Genomic DNA, 21,446 nt, shown 5'->3' with positions numbered 1-21,446 from the left:
CCGACCAGAGAGAGAAGCTCAGATGCTAAGGTCGCTGCATGAGAACGTAGATTTTTAGTTCCTCTACTGGATTTATGATGGGATAAGAAACCTGCTGCTTTAACTGAAGAACTGATCCCTTTGATTAAGGAATATTGTACGTGTTGATGTCTCTTAGAAGTGCACGGTTAATATATTTCTTTGTTTCTCTAGCCATGGTCCTCTTTGCTCAGGAACTGGAATAGCCTAGCGGTGACTCATCCTGGTTATATGGCATTCCTAACATATGATGAGGTGAAAGCCCGGCTTCAGAAATTCATTCACAAACCTGGCAGGTTAGTGCTTGGCAGCAGTGGCTTTTTTGATAGTTCTTGCTAACATTGCTAATTACTGCACTGCACCGACTGAGGAGATTGCTTTTATTTTGTCTTTGTCCTCCTTCCTCAGAAATTAAACTGTGAAAAACCCTAGCTTGCCCTGTATTTGGAAATTATCTTCCGTGTGGTGACTTACCTCCTACCCACTCCCACAATTGTCACAACAGCTCCCTCGGGCACAAGCAGCATGCAGAGGCAGACACTGCCAGAGTGAGCCTAAATGGTGGGCTGTTTAGGACCATGAATAAAGGACTGTATCTATAGGTCCCATAACTTCCTGGTGTACATGCATAAAACCAGGAGAGCTGAGCAGATTGCGGCCTTGGGAAGCAGTGTGTACATTTGAAGCAAACTTCAGACAGACAAGGCAGTTGACCAGTGTTTACGCTGGCAGAAGGCAGCGTGGTAGGCAGAGTAGGCTGCCAGGTAATGCTGCAGGCTGGGTGGACTTCAGAGGGTGTCAGGGGCAGCACATGCTTCTGCAAGGGCTGTGGACTTGAGCAGTTTTGGGCTACCTAATGTCCTGGGTAGAACCTGGCCCAATACAACAGGGCTAACAGATTTCTCTTTATGCAGGAGGGACCAAGTGTTCATTTCTGGAGGTTGTTACTATATTATTAGTTTTGTGCTGGTTTTAAAAATGGAAACCTTGTGTAGTCTGTTGTTGGTTTTGTTGTTTGTTGGGTTTTTTTAGAGTTAATTTGAAATATATTATTTTAAGGATGCTAACTTTTCTTGCCCCGGATTCTGGGTTTAATTTCACCGGGAAGCCAGTGCTTGGATGCTTTTCTCACTTCATATCAGATTGCAAGTTTCTCCTTTGATCTGCCTGGGGGTAAATTGAGGAAAGCTGGTATAAATCATCAAGCTATTCCTGCTAGTTTTTATTTGCTGTCTTAAGATAGCCAGACAAAGGCTGCCTACTTGACATTTAATCTTTTCTGTCTGTTCCAGTCCAAACTGAAGTTTCTTTTCCTTTGTGTGTTTTTAGTTACATTTTCCGATTGAGTTGTACACGACTTGGTCAGTGGGCCATTGGCTATGTCACTGCAGATGGAAACATTCTTCAGACAATCCCCCACAACAAACCTCTTTTTCAAGCACTGATTGATGGCTTCAGGGAAGGCTTGTAAGTAGCTTTATCAAAATTAAGTTATTTGCCCTTTTGCCCTTTTTCACTGTGAGTTTGTTTTAGAAATCTTAATCCTGAGGTGAGGTCTTAAAGTCAGTTGAATGGTAATACATACCCTGTGGGTTCCTCACACATTATCTGCTTCACAGGAGAGCCAGCATGTTGTAGAGGTCAAGCAATCACTATTGACATCACTGAATCCTGGTTCGACATGTCTCAGCTCTTCCTTTTGATTTAGACCTTGATTCAGCAAAACACTTCAGTCCTGTGAATAGTCGCACTGATGTCAGTGGAATAATTCATACACTTAACTGTTTTGGCACTTGAGAATACTGAGACGGCTATCCTTTGCACTGGAGAGCTGTACTGTCCTTTGCAATAGCAGACAAAAAGTGTGCATCAGTGTTTCCCATGTCGTAGATTCTTTTCAAGTCGAGTGTTCTTAATTTGAGCCACCATGACTGATACTATGGCATCAGTTCTCTTACTCTGGATATTATAGTTTCACTATGGGATGATTTAAGAGTAGTAGTCCAGGACCATAACATCCTGTTTAAAATAAAAAATGCTGCCAGGAAGGAAGACAAGCTTCTTTTCGTTTTTAATGATGACGTTTGGGTTTTGTCTGATAGTAAAATTCTTCCAAAACTTCTTTTAAATTTAAATACCTTGAATTCCCACCCCTCGCTTTTCACCCTTGTTCTTTCTTTCCTCCACTATCCCCCAAAAAAACCTTATAAGTGTGTTCGCGCACGTGTATGTGTTTGTGTATATGCACATATAGAGAGAGATATCTTTTTTTTTCCCCCAACTGCTTACAGTTATTTATTTCCCGATGGCCGGAATCAGAATCCTGACTTGACTGGCCTGTGTGAGCCCACACCTCAGGACCACATTAAAGTTACACAGGTGAGCGAAGCATTCTATTCCATCAAAGTTGCTGCTTTCTTCCTAATTTCTAGCCTCCTTAGCTGTTTATACAATTCTGTCATACTTGATATCCCCAAGGCTTGGTTTTAAGGCTGATGTATTTTACAGGAGTTGCCGAAATCTTTGAATGGTAGGAATGTGTAGAGGAGATTGCAAAGGTTAGGTAAAGCTTTACCTAAGCTGACAGATTTCAGGATTTTTTTTTTTTTTCAGAATGTTCTGCCAAATATTCATTCTCTTGTGCCATCTGGACTAGACTGTTCTTAGGACACCTAAATGAAAATCTAGGATAACTTGAAGCCCACTTTTCTCAGAGCTTGACAGATGTATCTAATGCATAAAATTATAGTGAAATCTTTGCAGACTTCTGTTCTCCTTTGCAATGTGTTCTTGTGTTTGGAAATATTTTTTTTCCTGCAAATCCTGTGTTGGGTTTCTTGTAGCTATGACTTATCATGCTTATTATTTTACAGTATCAACCATGTCTTGTCTATCTTTTCCCCAAGGAACAATATGAATTGTATTGCGAGATGGGCTCCACATTTCAGCTGTGTAAAATATGTGCTGAAAATGACAAGGATGTGAAGATTGAACCGTGCGGCCACCTGATGTGCACGTCCTGTCTCACTGCATGGCAGGTGAGGCATTGTCTCTTGTTAATCCCTCCGAGTGAAGCTAGTTGTTCTTTTACAGAAGCGGTATGTTCTCTTCTCAAAGCTCCTCAGTTTCCTTCAGGTATGGAGATGATATAGCATAACTGAGAACATAAGCTCATAGTTCAGCAATATCAGTGCATCAGTGCCAGCTTCACCAGCACAGAGAGAAGCTGGTTCAATGCCTGATCTCTTAGTCTAGGAAGAGACAAGAAGTGTGAGGACTTGCTAAAAGGTTGGTTTTCTACTTCAGAGGGAAAATACTCCCCATAATGGTAGCACGGTTTGCCTTTCTGTCTTCCTCTCAGTTGAAAGGTACCTGCTCAAAAGCAAGTTTAAACCTCTTTGTATATTACCTGTGTGTTTCACTTCTGCATCATAGTGGCTGTTGTAACAGACCTCTTCTCTTCCCTGAAGGAATCAGAAGGCCAGGGTTGTCCTTTTTGCCGCTGTGAAATCAAAGGCACGGAGCCGATTGTTGTAGACCCATTCGACCCCAGGGGAGGAGGAGGATTATCACGGCAAGGTGCAGAAGGAACTCCGTCACCCAATTATGATGATGATGATGATGACAGAGCTGATGATTCCCTCTTCATGATGAAAGAACTCGCTGGTACCAAAGTAAGGTCACCATAGTGTGTGCTAGTAGATGTTGCAGTATGTACAAAGACTGCGTGTTCTCCATCAGTTTTTGTGGTCTTAGTGATTTCTGAGTATGAGGGTTGTCACACCTTACAATAGGAAAAATTTTACTCAGTATGGAAAACAGGGATTTAGGTTCGCTTTTGTCAGTTCAGTTTACACTGTCAGTTCTATTAAGCAATGGTGATCACACTTTGAAATCTTTCATCTTTTGTGGGTTGTCTTGAGAGAACCCTTAGGAGGGTGAAAAGGCTGGCTTGACCTATTGGAATGTAAGATCTAGGTTTATAACACTTCTCTGCATGCTTAGCAATGCTGCTTTTGATTTATTAGCCGTAGTTCACCCATATCAGCAAAAATTCATCCATTTTCCCCAGTGATGTATACAGCCAACCAGATACAGTCTTCCCAAAGTCCTGATGACTAACCGGGTAGAGGGCAGGCTATTTTGCTGAGGAAGTCAATTTGACAGTCATCTTTTTATATGGTGTCTGATAAACGTATATAATAAAGTTGTGGTAACTGTCTGCCATTAATGCTGTTTCCTGCCAGGAGATGTGTACAAGACAGGCATTCTTTATGGATCCCTGAGTGGTTTTTTTTCTAAAAGCTTGTTGCTGCTCTCGCATATCTGCACTTAGCATTCTTTTATTGCATAGGGAAGTGGGTTTGAATTTGGCTAATTTTTAATGGTTGAATTCACTAAAATAAACTGCCTTTCCTGGTCAGAAAGAATCCTCTACACTGGTTTACCTATGGTCATATTTCTCTTTAGCTTCCACACTGAGAAATAGTGTACTAAACAGTAAAACATATTCCTGGAGGTAGTTTTTGTATACATAGCTTAGGGAAGCAAAGCAGTGTGACATCCTGTCGTGATTTGCAGTAGGCAAATCACGATAGGACTCTTTGGCATTAGTGAGTTCAAACCTGTGTAAAGCTTTTCAAAGTTAGAAAGTAATAGCCTTGCTTGTAGAATAAACTATGAAAAAGAGAAGAACAGGCGCTGTTCTGATTTGTTAGGTGGACAAACGACTTTCCAGGGACAAAAATGGAGGTTTTGGTGCACACTAGTGATTGCTGCAACAGCCAATGACACTGTGGTCAAGGTAGTCTGCACACTGGTGCCTGCAGTGATAAGTAGGTTTTGCAGCAGACTGCGCCCTCTTGTGTCGAAAAGAAAAGCAGCTTGCTTCTGCTCAGGGCCCAGTAAGGCACGTTGGTTAGTCCAGCAAAACAGCTTGTCTTCTATTGTGCCATTGCTAAGTGTGTATTTTCAGTTGTGTGCCACAGCTAACCCCGTTGGTGATCTTCAAGGCTTGCTGCAAGTCAAATGCTGTTGTGCTGTGAAAGTGCCCTCATTGACTGGTGTATGGTTGTTACTAATGTAGTAATTTGTTACCAATAGCAATACTAAAGCCAGTAGCTTCACAGAGCTTGAAAGCCTCTCTAGAGAAAAGGAGTTCTGATGGATTTTGTCATTTGTGGATTTTCCTATTCTTTTCTTTTTCAGGTCGAGCGTCCTCCTTCTCCATTCTCAGTAGCTCCGCAAGCCACCCTTCCTCCCGTGCCACCGCGACTGGATCTTTTGCAGCAGCGAGTGTCCAATCCGCCGGGGGCTTCCAGTCCTGGGACGACTTCAAAGGTAAAATACACTGTTTGCCCGTTCAGCTATGATTTTGGTGGGATAGGCAGGAAGACGAGCATTCTGGTGAACCCTACACGTTCTCTGTGACATCTGTACTTTCACATGACTTGTTCTTCTTCCTTTTCTGTAGTCCTGTTAGGCCACTTTCCTTTCATTCCCCATGAGAGCCTAGTCTGTCCTGAAAGTAAGTGCTTCCTTCTGGAATCCATGGCAGGACAGTCCCTTTTTGCTGTTTAAAAGGCCTGTCTTTTCTTCACATTTGTCCATGGAATTGATAGAAAGAAGCTGGTCCTAAGCTGAAGTACTTCCTCACTTAGGGTGACTGGTGTCCTCGGGTTAACTGCCAAGTTATTGTTATTACCAGTATCTTCACAGGTTTTCAGCCTCACCTACTACTGCCTATGCCCTTTGGAGCCACATTTATGGGATTGTGTTTTGTTCTAGGTAGCGGGCTAGGTGTGGGAAGGTGTCATATTCCTGTCCTGACTTTTCTTCACAAATTTTTCCATTGAGCATTTTTGCAGATTGAAAACTAAGGAAGGAATGAAATGTATGTGACTGGGAGAGAGTAAATGGTTCTCTGATTGACTAGCAGAAGGCAGTAGTGTGATCTCGGTGACATTTGGTCATCAACTGTTGAGATATGGCAGCTGTTCTTTAGCAGGTTTGGATGAAATATGAAATTATGCTTGAAAGTTCAGGCAGAAGAAAATGTCCGATTCTATGAATATTCATTGCTGACTGATGAATGTTAACTTCTATAAATAACCCCCAATTGAGTAATTTTTTTAAATTATGGGTATCTTTTGTTTGGAATCCAATCTAATGCTGCTGTAACCTTTTTTTCTTCCTTCAAGAAAAATAATCTGGGGTGTTTTGTGCCTAGTTGTAGCTGCATGGAGTTACAAGCCTGTAGAGAAGGTGTCTCTGGAGGGTTAACTTGTGGAGATGTGGCGAGTTATCTCCACATCCTTTGAGATACCTTGTAAAAATAGATAAAACAAAACCAAAACCTCACCTTTCTGCCACTTGCCTCCCTCCTTTTTATGTTTTGTGGCTGGAATACCTTGTTAAGCAATATTTTGCATTCTTCTATTTTCCAGGCTGCACCTGGTACTCTTCACAAGGATAAACCTTTGCCGATCCCACCCACGCTGAGAGATCTCCCACCACCACCACCTCCAGATAGGCCACATGCCATTGGAACTGAAGGTCGACCTCAGAGACGTCCCCTGCCCTGCACGCCAGGAGACTGTCCTTCGAGAGACAAACCACCCCCTGTGCCCTCCAACCGTCAGGCGGATCTGTGGCCATCCAGGCCGATTCCAAAAGCCCCATCTGTAGCTCTCAGCCCTGGCGACCCATGGTCTGGGAGAGAACTGTCAAACAGGCACTCGCTTCCCTTTTCCTTGCCCTCTCAGATGGACTCCAGGGCTGACAGCCATCGGCTTGGGAGCACACTCAGCCTGGACAACCCAGTGGTGAGTAGGCCTATTGGAGGTGAAGGTAATCTCTGAGGAATTAAGTCTTCCATGGTGCCGTCTTCTCGATGTTTACATCTGAACATGGCAATTTTGTGCCAAGGGAGAGATGGAAAGGAACTGGTGAATGCCCAGCAAGGGAGAATAACGGGAGGGCTTGTTCAGGAGTGGCTTCGTTCCTCTTGGGAGCGAGGCTGAAATCCCAGTTTGAGCAGTCATGAGCCACAATTTTATAATCACTGTTCAGCTTTCCATTTTGAAAAACTGAGAATGTTTTGTATTGGGAGCTGGTATGCTGAAAAAGCTTAATTTACTCTTTTCAGTTTTCCATCCTGTAAAACCTGCACACAGTAACTATGATTAGTTTAACAGTAAAATCTAAGTTAAATTTGGATCTGTTACTATTACTAATGTCACAATGTATAACTTAGTAGCCCAACATGTTGTTTGTTCTCTGTAAGAAATCCAATGCAGTTTTGCTTTCTTTGATTCCATTCCCTGAATTTTTCCTTTTAGAACCTCCAGCTTTCTAAAATTGAAAGCAAGTACATTTTTAGCCCGATTGTCTAAGAAAATGACACTTGCACAGTTGTCATTCTGTGTCCATATGTGTGTGTTTGTCTGCATGCTTTTCCTCTTGTCATCCATTTTGGCCTTTTGTCCTCTTTCAGCTGTATTTGCAAAAGCCATTGGAATCTCAAAAGATAGGAAGTTCCTGCAGTTTTGGTGTAAACAAGCAGTTGGCTACTGGAGAAGAACCCTGCTTGTGCCCTCACTGAGGCAAAAATGTTACAGAACTACTGGATTTCTAAAGTGTCAGTAAATGCTTTGGAATAAATGAAGATGCTTCATTCCCCGAGAGGATGTGTTGAATGACTGGCTCACAGCTTTGCAACTACATTGGTGTATGTGGTGTTTCTGATTCCTGGTTTGCAATCTTTTCTTTCAGAGCTTGAACAGTGGTCCACCAACAACCTCAGAGTGTGAACACCCCAAAATTAAACCCTCCTCGTCTGCCAATGCGATCTACTCCTTAGCTGCCAGGTCTGTTGTTTTCTAGCAAAAGTGCTACTTCATAACTTACAGAATGGTAATTGTAGGGCTCTCTCCTTGCTGGTGCCAGGGACAGAATTTGACACAACTCTGTCAGTCTTAGTTTCAGTCTCTGACAGATTCAAAATATGCAATCTAGAGAAAGTAGATGCAATCAGCATCCTAAAGATCTGTTGGTGGTAGTTACCCTTGACTGTGGCGATAGGAAAAAGGCTACTGTTGCAATTAGCTCTTTTATAAATTCACTTCTGAGTTGGTCTTTATGTGAAGTAGGTGTTGTATATATAACATGTATGGTATTGTCAGCTTCCTTTTGCATAATGACCTTGTGCCAGTGTGACCTTGCAGCTGGGCTGCTAAGAATCCTGAAAGCCAGGTTATTTCTTTAGACAGAATCACTATAAGATGACTGCTTGTTATTTCCGCTGTGGATTTTAAAGGCCACTTTAACATTAATGACATTTGGCGTAAATGTTTTTCTGATGTTTATATCTTATTTCTTCTGCCTCTAGACCACTGCCTGTGCCAAAACTGCCTCCTGGGGAACAGTCTGAAAGCGATGAAGACACTGAATACATGTCACCGTCCTCTCTGCCTGTGGTGCCTCCAGGTCCTGCAGTACAACAAACAGAGATCAAAATGCCTTTGGAAATGACTCAGAGTTTACGGTGAGATTCTGTTTGTTTGTGCTGCGCTTTCTCCTCACAGCTTTGGGATAGTGTATGTGTTTACTAGGGTGGAGATTTTGCTTGCTCAGTTTGCTAAATTTCCCCAGTGATATTCCCCAGGTCCAGACTAACATAGCTAACTGTAAATGAAATGTGACTACTGCTCTTTTGCAGAATCCTTATAGAGTATTAAAGGAGGCAGATAAGCACTCCCCGCTCTTTCTGCAGTAACCTTTTGAGAGCAGCAACAACTGAAATTCGAAATGCTATTAAAAGGGTGTGTTCTGGTGTTATCAATCAAACTCTTTTAAGCTAATATGCTGTATTGCAATAGACATTACTAGAGAATTTTCTGGAACAAATATTCTTTCACAGAACAGTGGTGATTTCACTTTGAAGCAGGGATCTGTGCAGACTTAAGTGTTGGTGGTTGACCACTGTCACTTGTCTCAAGTGGCATATGTGTTCTCTCCTTCAGAGTTTTAGACTGCGACCAGCAGACGGATGGCTGTATGTATGAAGCAATGTACAACATTCACTCCCAAGCAGCATCCTCTGCTTTCGAGACTGTCAACACTTCTGGTGAGTGAGTGTGCTAAAAAAACAACTGAGAAACTGAGGTACAATGAATTGGTCCCAGTCACAGCTGGAAGAGCATTTTAGGGTAAATTAAATGTTACTTGCTTTCGCTGTTAAAATAGCTAGGATGTATGTGGAAATATCTGGGTCTGTGTACTGCAGACTGCATGTGGGGATGTTGTGGAGAAGCCTAGTTGGAATGCACTGTAAAATACTCAACAGTTGTTAAAAAAACTGCTGTCTTGAAGATTATTTTTTTTTCTGGGCATCAGTTATCAGCCCACATCTGTCATAAATATTTTTAATCCAATACTAGCTTCTGGAAAGCATCCGTTGAATGTAGGGTTTTGGCAGTAAAACCTTAGTTCTGTGTCCTGTCAATGTTTGTGGACTATATGGGAACAGAGTCCGCCTTGAGACACAGAGGCTCTGTTCAGTCCCAGAGCTCAGAAAGTGCCTCTTGTTCTAGACGAAGGGGATCTCGCAGCAGCCACTGCCAGCAACGGCCCTGAAGAGTCAGAAAATGAAGAAGATGGCTATGATATCCCCAAACCACCGCTACCAGTTGCTATTGCTCGTCGCACACTGTCCGATATCTCCAATGCCACACCTGCCTTCAGCCGAATGTCTTTGGAAAATGACCCTATGACAGGTTAGAGAACACCTGTACTCCTCATGTTCTAGTGGGTACTGATGGCTTGCTATGCATGTTTGAAACTTCCGTCACTGACTTGAGGTTTTGTACGTAAGCTGTAAAGTCAGGTTTACAAGGCAGAATTAGAGTGGTTCTAGGGTGTTCAGTTTGATTCAAAACTTGGAATGCTCCACCTTGGTCGTTTAATCACTGAGTTAGCAAATCACATTTAAATCACAGTTAGGAAAACCTTTCCTCAGCTTAAAGGATATTCCTTAAGCCACTGTTTCTTACAGGGCGTGGCATACTTTTTGTATCAGGACGTACCAGAGCATGAAACAGAACTTCAGAACATTACTACTTTTCACGGTTCCAAGTGAAAGATGACATGGTTGGCCTTGCACAGCTTGTCTGGCTCAGTCTCGGCTGCAGTTGTTGCCAGCAGATGGCAAAAGTGTACTGTTTGATGCTGTCAGTTCTTTTGAGCAGGGACCTAGTCGCTTAGCAAGGTCAGCTTTTTGTCCCTGGGGAGTAGAGGACATCTTGTCCTTCTGGCTGCAAGACACATTTTCTGAGGGAAAAACCAAAGCCTCATCTCTCCGAGAGCTTTTCTGAATAATGCTATCCCTACAACTGCCCAGCAGCTCTAAAGCTCTGAAGCTCTTCTTGTTGGGGGGCTTTCAGCATGTCTGAACACCCTGGCAATTTGGCAAGTAAGAGGAGCAAATTTCTTGTTCCTTCTGGAGATACACAAGAGGCAGAGCCTCCTGTAGCCAGGACCACTTGCCCCAGTGAGTCTTCTGTTCACCTGCTTCAACGCTTCCCCTCCCAGAGCTTGCCCTTCTTCAGCGCAGGGAACAGCTTACTAGTGAAGAGAAGTTTATTAGCTTTTGCCACTCCTCCCTGCCTCACTTTTTAAGTCTCTCACTGTGTCTGTAGAATGTGGCTGACAGGGATAAAAAGGGGCAGAGAGAGCTCACATCCTCCTCCCCGATGAAGTACTGAGCTAGTCATTGAGACTTCTTTGTTTCTACAGCCCTGAAATAACAGTGCTATTGTCCTGCTTTGTAGTGTTAGGAGATCTGCTAATGAAAAACACTATGGAAATGCTGATGGTTACTGCTCTGGGAAGCATATGCGGTTTTCTGAAATGCTGGGTATTGGCTACTGCTGAAGCCTGGTGTTAAGCAAGCATGATTAGTATGGGATACATTTTGGCAAATTTATGTTCTCGTGTGTTGTGTCCTACAGTTTAGTTTCTTCATCATTTACCAAAAAAGCTGTGCTAGTAGTTGCCCTTTTAAATTGACCTATGGTCTCTGAGAGTTGATCCAGCTTAAGCTGAAACAGATATTTCAAAAGACAATTTGGGGGAGAGAAGTGGATAGTCCTTTTTCTCAAATGTACAAAAAGCTTTTTATGTGTAAGAATCTTGTACTTTGAAGATCAGGGAGCTGAACTGCATTGTGGTTGGTGAGGAAGCTTCAATTACTTTGTTTCCTGAAGAGCCTTCTCTGTCTTAGTGCTCTTCGTACAAGTTTTTCAGGCAGGCTCCACAATGACAGCTTCTTTTCTGACCATTGCTGCTGTGCCCACTCTTAAAAAGGGGTTCTTTGGACATTCTTAGTCTTATGGATTTGTCTGTTGTACACCAGTTCTACTGCTAGAAAACTCTGTCTTGAGTGCCTTGAGGAGTTTCTCCAGAAGACAAATAAAACTTTCTTTAAGGTGATGTCAAATATTCTTGCAGAAAAGTTTCTCGTGGTTTGCAAAGTAGAAAATAATGCTTTATGCAATAGTACAGGAGGTTAGAACTCAAGAATTACCAGATTTTGGATTAACACATTGAGCAGTGTGTTGGAGTGTTTGGTGTCGTTTGGTTTATTGGCTATTCTTTTTTCTCCCCAGGAGTAGTGCATGATGTGGCTACTGGCAAGTAACACATCTGGATGACTAAGAGGGGAGGCAGAACAGGCTGAGCTTACTGGCCTGCCGTAGCGGCTGCTGATGGGCTGGCAGAGGAAGAGGAGCAGACCCTTCAGAGAACGTAATTCAGTTGCTGGAGTGATTGTGGTGGATGAATTGTAACTGATAGATCTGATTATGTGCATGCACTCCCTCAGCACACTGCAATGCAGACAACATTTCTGTGAGGAGAGATCAGCATCTGGACAGTTAAACTGAGGGTTGCTGTCTGATTCTAGAAGGAAATGGGATTTTTGGTAAAGTTGCATGTTCTCCATGTCATTTTTCCCAGCAGGTCTCTGCTTCTTATTCTCAGGCTGATATCTGAGCTCTGCTCACACACACACACACATAGCCCTGGTTAATTTTTTTCTGTTTATGTGGTCTTATCTTAATAAATGAGCCTGATGTGGCCTCCTAATTAAAAAAATCTCCATGGCCATTTTTGCACATGAGAGGGGAAGCTGAGCTAATCCGTAGTGTTGTGTGGGAGGATAGGCTGATTGGAGAAAGTGGCACAGCTTTCAGTGGCATGTTTTTGAAGTGCCATTTATCAGTCTAATGTCATTCCCGCTTTGTTCCAAGCAAGAATCACATATCCTTTTTTGAAGTGATGTGCTTGTTTCTCCTTCCAGGTTTTTCAGATGGCTCTCAAGTTCCAGAAAGGCCGCCGAAGCCGCTACCACGAAGAATAAATTCTGAGCGGAAAGCAGGGAGCTGCCAAACAGGTGGAGCCAGCAGTGGGACCAGTGTGTCACTGCAACTCTCCAGTGAGATCGAGAATCTAATGAGCCAAGGCTACTCATATCAGGACATTCAGAAAGCACTGGTGATTGCACATAACAATATTGAAATGGCCAAGAATATTCTCCGGGAGTTTGTTTCCATTTCCTCCCCTGCGCATGTGGCCACATAGCACATTACCTCCACACCTGCAACTTCTGTGGACCAACTGCCTGGGCAGCTGTAGCCCAGCTACGCACCAAAGGGGAAGGGGGTTCCTTTAGAGACTTCGTGCTGAGGTCAGTCTTGCCTCTTAAGAGAATCAGTTATCAGGTTTTTGTGGTTCCAGATTTCAAAGCAGTGGAATAACATGGAGCAGAATGGTGTTTTATACAGTGTATGTCTTGGAGTCCTTTACCCCTACCTCTTGTTTGAGAGAAGATTTATTTCCAGGGTGTTGGTAGAGAAAGGTATCACAACAAGGGATCCCCGAGCTGATGCCCTGGAGGCTGGGGGGAGTGTTTTGTGCTGTGAATTCTACGTGAATGCTCTGAGAAACAAAGTCTCGAGGTCGGTGTGGTGTGTCCTGTGGTTCATGGTACTAGGTTTGGGTCTGTTCGCTGCTGTGTGTCTGGCTCAGGCTTTTTAGAGCAGCTGGGAGGTCACTTTCTGCTGGGAATAAATAGGAGACTGTGGAAGAATCTTTTGATTGCTTCCTGTTTGCCGTGGCATTTCCCTTTTGCCTGTAATAATAGCATTTATTGCTTATGATTCAAGTCCTCCCTTTTTGCCTGGAGATAGCGTGACTAGTTTCTGTCAGGCATTTTGTCTTGGCAGTGCTGGCAGTTGGATTTCTCTCATATGTGTCCTCTTGCCGGCAGCGCTGACAGCACCAGATTCCAGGCAGCTAGACGTGCTGAAAGTTTTTCGTGTTTTTGAGGGGTGGGAGAGGGTAGAAAGAATTGGAGTGAGAGCAAAGAACTGGCTGCTGCTTCTCCTTTTCTAGACTTGAGCATTTTGTGCTTCAGTGCTCGATCTTGATTGTGGCCCTGCTGGGCTTGAGCAGCCATCACTGGACACTCCCATGCGCTCTTTCTCTAGGAATGTTGCACCTGGTAAATATGATGTTTTATTTATTTTAATTGCATGGTGGCTGTTGCAGACTAGTGGCCTTCACGCACATTCCATCATCTCCTTCAGAGAGCTCTTGCGGGAGCCAGCTGTCTTTGTGCCAGGCTGTTTTGTGGAATTGGTAGATGCAGCTGATGTATTTGTCGGTATCTTACCTGCTTTGCAGTAAAAGAAGTGCAGCAGTTCTCTGCATGGCTATCAAAACAACACGGGGGCTCTTCTTTCCATTTCCATTACTCTAAGGTATTGCCAGAGTTTGTGTTAAAACAGATCTGGGAAACTTCTGTATTTGTAAAACGATGACATGGCTTTAAAAGTCAGAACTCAGCTGTTACTTTGAAAAAACCTGACTTGCATACTCAGCTACTTAACTCTGTTCATGTATGCTTAATGTGCGAGAAGCGTGTGGTTCCTTTTGAGAGGATTTAAATCAAGTAGGGAGACACAGATCACAGCCTGACAGACAAACAAGTGCTGTGTACACTGAGAGGCTATTAGCCTTTCAAAGCATGTCTAGCCTTATTTGCGTCTCTCTAAGGGCAGCACTAGTCAGTAGGCAAAGGGTTGCAACTTGAAATATCGTTGGAGCGACTATGGCAGTTGGGTGCACTTTAGCCTTTTAAAGGATCTAGTAGCTGTGCCTGAATCTCAGAGAAACGGCTTGCCATTGGCAGAGAGGACTTAATAAGTATTAGCAAAGGGAACTAAGCATAACATGTTTATTTTAGGTAGAGTATAGGTTTCTCTATAGATCGACAGCTCTATAAATTGATGCAGTGGGTTCCAGGCAGTTTAAAAGCATGAACTGTTTCTCTTTACTCCCCACCTTTCTGTAGTAAAGAAGATGTTCTCTGAAACAGTAAGGCGATCTCCTGCAACACTTTCAGGCCATCACCACTGTCGCTATTTTGAGGCCAGGGCTGAAACCTGCAAATGCAGCACGCTGGTGAGATTTATGTCAGTGGGCATGGTGCTCTGCAGTGGTGCAGAGAGAGGTCAGGCGCAGCCAAAAGCAGGCAGGGTCTGGCCTTGCTGGAGGTGCTGAGCTGCAGAGAAGGTGATGTCAGTGCATATTGCACTTGGGGAAGAAGAGCTGTTCTTTCTCCTCTGCCCACACATGCAACAGTCAGCGGTATCATGAACCAGTCCTGCTCTTTCTGTGTGAAGCGCTTTGCCAATGATGCATGGCAGCCTTGGTCAGCGTGTCTTGTGGGAGCTTCTGGAGAAGCAAGTCCAGCACTGGTGCTACTGAGACAGGAACACGGGGCAGCTCTGGTTGTTCTCTCGGTAGATCTGCATGTTACCCTTGTGAGCCTGAGCAACCAGTCCTGGTGTACGAGAGTTATTTCCTGGCTTTGTTCTGGAGAACCCTTTTGCGAGGGAGCACTACAGTTTTCTTTCCCTCTTTTTCATATTCTCTCCAGTGCTGCCACCAGCTCTGTGTTGGGTTTGGAGCCTCTTCATTTCTGATTTGCTGTGTAAACTGAGTGCAAGTGTGGTGTGTGACTGGTTCACACAGGCAGAGGTGCTGCTGCCAAGGCTGTGTAGGAGCCAATTCCAGCCAGCTAGAAAGCCTTAACTCTTGTCTCGCGCAGTGTGTGTGATCAGAGTAGTGATGCCCTGTCCCATACAAGCCCTTTATTACAGGCTTGTTGTAATGTTAAATTAAATCATGCCTAGCAGAGCTATTACAGGCCTGTCTTTGGGTTCCTATGGGTAGTGTTCCAGGTATTAGAGATTAGAGAGAGCAATCTTTGTGGCACATACCGCTAATTTTTCTGCATGTGTCCTTTCTGTGCACTGTTTGTGTCTAAAACTGATGTAAGAAACTTAAGTCTTGGCTTTTCTTCGTTAGAAATGTAAGCATTTGCTAGTACCACTGAAGTGCAGCAGAGTCCTGACCGTGTCTTACGGCTGTGCTCTGTGAAGTCCATCCAGGCACTGTACAGTGTAGTTTTCTTGTTGTTCTTTCAGGAAGGTAAGCCTAAGATTGATTTCTCTTTTTTCCCTTCACGTCCTTGGTCTTTATTCTGAAGAAGTTAACTTAGTGATGCTACTTTAAAAAGAAAAAAAAGAAAAAAACCAAATGTCTGGTGCCTTTCTTAAGGGAATGCTGCATCGCTAGGCTGGATCTGAGTATCCAACCCTCTGTGAAAATGAAGAGCCCGAACTAGACAAGCTGTAAAGATGCCTTTGAGCATGAGACTGCTTTGAAAGGGGTGAAAAGAAGGGGCAAGAAAGATGGGCAATTGTCACTTCGACAATGACACTGTGTTTTGTAGCATTTCAACTGTGGAGGTTTCCTACTTTACCTGTTACTAACAGTGACTTGTCTGGACTGGTGCTGTACTAAGCTTGGTGTGAAGACAGTAGAATTGTAGGACAGGATTGGTTTTGCTTGTAACAAAATACAAGTTCTGCTCATAAAAAATGCTGTGTTTCTCCCTCCCTGTCAACCCTCGACACAAAGCAAGCAGAAAACACCTTGTACAGTAAGAGCTGGGCACAAAATGTGTGGGACCGGTGTGTGTCTCTGCACAGCGAGCAGCAGATAGCTGTGGAAAGCAGGCACATGTCATCTGTTCTGACCAGGGTTTCCAGCTGACCTAGGACGTTCGATGCCACCGTAGCTGCATGTGAATCTGAAATGAGACATATCCTGCCAGGGGTGTGGTAAATCTTGTCTGCTGCCTTGTGTGTCTGTCTCTGCAAGTGCTACAGCTTGAGGCATGCAGTGTCTCTGCTGGGAACCAGTGGACTTTCTGTCGCTACAAACAGCTTTTCTGCGTGCCCTTCCCTGAGCCCTTGCCTTGGGGGAGCCGGCCAGGCTCGGAGTACAGCATGTTGCTTCCTGCACTAGACTGATTACATTACTGTAGCTAATCCTGAGGCAGGGTCATTACTGTAAATGTTTTTTTCAGTTGAGCAAGAAAAAATGCAACTCCCAGGGCACTTTCTTAAAGGTGCCACTTTAAAAATTTGTGGGGAATAAGGACACTTATTTTTAAAGTTCCTGATAGAAATCTTTTTTGAAATTCCCAGTGGGGGAGGAACAGTTGTTCTTTCTCTTAAATGACAAATACCAATTTGTATAATATCAGTGTTAAAAATGTTGAGATTTTCACAAAATATTTTAAAAAAGTATAATAGTGTCATTAATATAAAAATATAATAGCAGTATTTAATCCTTTCAGATCTGTAAAGAATAAGGAAAAACAGAAGGTAAATATTCTTACAGAGAGTAGCTGAGCTTTAAGGTTCACTTGGTTTAAAGTCCTCGTTTTGTTTGCAAATGCATTGTTAATGTTTAGAGGTTATACTAATGTTATTTATTAATTGTTTCCATCCTTATATGCTGCCCACTAAGAGCTTCTTTGTTTGAGATTTCATTCACCTGTGTCAGTAAAAAGAAAACAAAACAAAGTTTTATTTTTAAATAAAATTTCCTTTGTTGTAGCATACCGCCTGTGTTGTGTTGGTTCTGTGAATCCTGGGAGATAAAGAAGATCCTGCTCAAGCCTGTCTCAGTCAGCTTGTTCAGGGTGCCTGAGTCTGAGATGCTCAATTATGTCTCCTGGAGATGTCTCCTGGAGCCCTTGCAGACTGCGACTGACTTTCTAGCTATTTTAACCAGTACCACAATTATATGAATGTGAATTTAACAGCTAATGGATACTAACAAACAGAGGGCAGGAAAGGTTCATACGAAGTTTATACTAATAAGTGTATAGATTAGAGTTAATGTATTCTAATAGAAATGATTAATAGACCTATTAGAGTTTGAGGATGACATTAACAGGTTTGTCACCACTCGTGAGCACAGTTGATGGGAGTCCATAGGAATCTGCAGTGTCTGTTGGGATCTAAGTAGATCCTGAAGTGTCAGTCCCACTCTGCTGGAGTCCATTAGGCTCCAATTGCCTACCACAGGCTCTGTGAGTACATTACTATAAATGCTAAATGACTTTTATAATTATTGCATAGCATTTCCATAAATATGTCACATGATTCTAGAATATAATTATGTATTAAATATAAAGGCTATGCCATAAACCCAAAAGTTTATATACATAGATAATATTACAAACCCCTAATACTGTGTGGGCTAATCGAAGCTATACACTCTCTTCGATACTGATGGAGTCCAAAGTACCCTGGCGGAGTTTGAGAGACGCTGGGGGAGCCTGTGCACATTCATGACAGAAGACAAGACCCTGTGAGACACTGCAATTCTTGAGCCATGTGTCTCAGCCACTGGTGGTGTCTGGAGAGCTGCTAGTACCCGGAAGACACTGGCAGGTTCTGGACGCCAAATTAGGGTAAAATTAGGTCAAGTGAACCCCTCAAAGATGTTGCCCTGGGGTTAAATGAGGACACAGGGCAATGTCTTTGAGGGGTTCACTTGACCTGAAGTGACCCCTGTGTCTGCATTTAACCCCAGGGTGATGTGTTCGAGGGGTTCACTTGACCTGAAGTGACCCCTGTGTCTGCATTTAACCCCAGGGTGATGTGTTCGAGGGGTTCACTTGACCTGAAGTGACCCCTGTGTCTGCATTTAACCCCAGGGTGATGTGTTCGAGGGGTTCACTTGACCTGAAGTGACCCCTGTGTCTGCATTTAACCCCAGGGTGATGTGTTCGAGGGGTTCACTTGACCTGAAGTGACCCCTGTGTCTGCATTTAACCCCAGGGTGATGTGTTCGAGGGGTTCACTTGACCTGAAGTGACCCCTGTGTCTGCATTTAACCCCAGGGTGATGTGTTCGAGGGGTTCACTTGACCTGAAGTGACCCCTGTGTCTGCATTTAACCCCAGGGTGATGTGTTCGAGGGGTTCACTTGACCTGAAGTGACCCCTGTGTCTGCATTTAACCCCAGGGTGATGTGTTCGAGGGGTTCACTTGACCTGAAGTGACCCCTGTGTCTGCATTTAACCCCAGGGTGATGTGTTCGAGGGGTTCACTTGACCTGAAGTGACCCCTGTGTCTGCATTTAACCCCAGGGTGATGTGTTCGAGGGGTTCACTTGACCTGAAGTGACCCCTGTGTCTGCATTTAACCCCAGGGTGATGTGTTCGAGGGGTTCACTTGACCTGAAGTGACCCCTGTGTCTGCATTTAACCCCAGGGTGATGTGTTCGAGGGGTTCACTTGACCTGAAGTGACCCCTGTGTCTGCATTTAACCCCAGGGTGATGTGTTCGAGGGGTTCACTTGACCTGAAGTGACCCCTGTGTCTGCATTTAACCCCAGGGTGATGTGTTCGAGGGGTTCACTTGACCTGAAGTGACCCCTGTGTCTGCATTTAACCCCAGGGTGATGTGTTCGAGGGGTTCACTTGACCTGAAGTGACCCCTGTGTCTGCATTTAACCCCAGGGTGATGTGTTCGAGGGGTTCACTTGACCTGAAGTGACCCCTGTGTCTGCATTTAACCCCAGGGTGATGTGTTCGAGGGGTTCACTTGACCTGAAGTGACCCCTGTGTCTGCATTTAACCCCAGGGTGATGTGTTCGAGGGGTTCACTTGACCTGAAGTGACCCCTGTGTCTGCATTTAACCCCAGGGTGATGTGTTCGAGGGGTTCACTTGACCTGAAGTGACCCCTGTGTCTGCATTTAACCCCAGGGTGATGTGTTCGAGGGGTTCACTTGACCTGAAGTGACCCCTGTGTCTGCATTTAACCCCAGGGTGATGTGTTCGAGGGGTTCACTTGACCTGAAGTGACCCCTGTGTCTGCATTTAACCCCAGGGTGATGTGTTCGAGGGGTTCACTTGACCTGAAGTGACCCCTGTGTCTGCATTTAACCCCAGGGTGATGTGTTCGAGGGGTTCACTTGACCTGAAGTGACCCCTGTGTCTGCATTTAACCCCAGGGTGATGTGTTCGAGGGGTTCACTTGACCTGAAGTGACCCCTGTGTCTGCATTTAACCCCAGGGTGATGTGTTCGAGGGGTTCACTTGACCTGAAGTGACCCCTGTGTCTGCATTTAACCCCAGGGTGATGTGTTCGAGGGGTTCACTTGACCTGAAGTGACCCCTGTGTCTGCATTTAACCCCAGGGTGATGTGTTCGAGGGGTTCACTTGACCTGAAGTGACCCCTGTGTCTGCATTTAACCCCAGGGTGATGTGTTCGAGGGGTTCACTTGACCTGAAGTGACCCCTGTGTCTGCATTTAACCCCAGGGTGATGTGTTCGAGGGGTTCACTTGACCTGAAGTGACCCCTGTGTCTGCATTTAACCCCAGGGTGATGTGTTCGAGGGGTTCACTTGACCTGAAGTGACCCCTGTGTCTGCATTTAACCCCAGGGTGATGTGTTCGAGGGGTTCACTTGACCTGAAGTGACCCCTGTGTCTGCATTTAACCCCAGGGTGATGTGTTCGAGGGGTTCACTTGACCTGAAGTGACCCCTGTGTCTGCATTTAACCCCAGGGTGATGTGTTCGAGGGGTTCACTTGACCTGAAGTGACCCCTGTGTCCTCATTTAACCCCACGGCGAAGTCTTTGAGGGGTTCACTTGACCTCAAGTAACCCCTGTATCCTCAAGTGACCCCGTGTCCTCATTTAACCCCAGGGCGATGTCTTTGAGGGGGTCACATGACCTGAAGTGACCCCATGACCTCAAGTGACCCCTGTGTCCTCATTTAACCCCAGGGCGATGTCTTTGAGGGGGTCACATGACCTGAAGTGACCCCCTGACCTCAAGTGACCCCTGTGTCCTCATTTAACCCCAGGGTGACGTCTTTGAGGGGTTCACTTGACCTCAAGTAACCCCTGTGACCTCAAGTGACCCCGTGTCCTCATTTAACCCCAGGGCGATGTCTTTGAGGGGGTCACATGACCTGAAGTGACCCCCTGACCTCAAGTGACCCCTGTGTCCTCATTTAACCCCAGGGTGACGTCTTTGAGGGGTTCACTTGACCTCAAGTAACCCCTGTGACCTCAAGTGACCCCGTGTCCTCATTTAACCCCAGGGCGACCTCGTTGAGGGCTTCACTTGACCTCAAGTGACCCCCATGACCTCATTTGACCCCATGTCCTCATTTAACCCCAGAGCAACGTCTTTGAGGAGTTCATATGACCTGGCGTGACCCCCGTGCCGTCAAATGACCCCCCCGCGTCCTCATTTGACCCATGTGTCCTCATTTAACCCCACGGCGACGTCTTTGAGGGGTTCACTTGACCTGAAGTGACCCCTGTGACCTAAAATGACCTCTGTGTCCTCAAGTGACGCCTGTGTCCTCATTTAAACCCAGGTTGACATCTTTGAGGGGTTCACTTGACCTCAGATGAGGTCAAGGTGGTCAGATGAGAATACAGGGATCACGTCAGGTCATGTGAACCCCTCAAAGATGTTGCCATTGGGTCAAATGAGGAAAGAGGTGTCAATTGAGGACAAAGGGGTCACTTGAGGACACTGGGGTTACTTGAGGTCAAGTGAACCCCTCAAAGATGGCGCCTGGGGTTAAATGAGGACATAGGGGTCAAATGAGGACACGGGGGTCACTTGAGGTCAAATGAACCCCTCAAAGACATCGCCCTGGGGTTAAATGAGGACATAGGGGTCAAATGAGGACACCGGGGGTCACTTGAGGACACGCGGGTCACTTGAGGTCAAGCAAACCGTTGACTATGTTGTCCTGGGGTCAAATGAGGACACAGGGGTCACTTGAGGTCAAGTGAACCCCTCAAGGACTTTGCCCTGGGGTTAAATGAGGACATAGGAGTTACATGAGGACACAGGGGTCATCTGAGGTCACAGGGGTCACTTGAGATCAAGTGAACCCCTCAAAGAGGTTGCTCTGGGGTTCAATGAGGATACAGGGGTCATTTCAGGACACAGGGGTCACTTGAGGAC

General features: G+C 44.9%; 1 protein-coding gene across 1 annotated transcript in view; it reads left to right on the top strand.

Moving 5' to 3' along the window:
- CBL (Cbl proto-oncogene, E3 ubiquitin protein ligase) overlaps positions 1-13,219 on the top strand; it is a 33,524-nt gene extending 20,305 nt beyond the window's left edge. Inside the window, exons 4-15 of the mRNA XM_009882463.1 lie at positions 193-314; positions 1,348-1,485; positions 2,310-2,397; positions 2,925-3,056; positions 3,489-3,692; positions 5,227-5,358; positions 6,465-6,842; positions 7,792-7,886; positions 8,408-8,563; positions 9,042-9,145; positions 9,612-9,794; positions 12,377-13,219. Of these exons, the coding sequence (XP_009880765.1) occupies positions 193-314; positions 1,348-1,485; positions 2,310-2,397; positions 2,925-3,056; positions 3,489-3,692; positions 5,227-5,358; positions 6,465-6,842; positions 7,792-7,886; positions 8,408-8,563; positions 9,042-9,145; positions 9,612-9,794; positions 12,377-12,657 (2,013 nt within the window). The 3' untranslated portion in view covers positions 12,658-13,219. The remainder of the gene's footprint in view (positions 1-192; positions 315-1,347; positions 1,486-2,309; positions 2,398-2,924; positions 3,057-3,488; positions 3,693-5,226; positions 5,359-6,464; positions 6,843-7,791; positions 7,887-8,407; positions 8,564-9,041; positions 9,146-9,611; positions 9,795-12,376) is intronic.
- The last annotated feature ends 8,227 nt before the right edge of the window (positions 13,220-21,446 follow it).

Source organism: Charadrius vociferus, unplaced genomic scaffold, assembly GCF_000708025.1.
Source record: "Charadrius vociferus isolate BGI_N301 unplaced genomic scaffold, ASM70802v2 scaffold1413, whole genome shotgun sequence".
In the NCBI taxonomy this organism is placed as follows: Eukaryota; Metazoa; Chordata; class Aves; order Charadriiformes; family Charadriidae; genus Charadrius; species Charadrius vociferus.
Note: the sequence above shows the minus strand (reverse complement) of the source record. Positions and strands in the feature narration are given on the sequence as shown.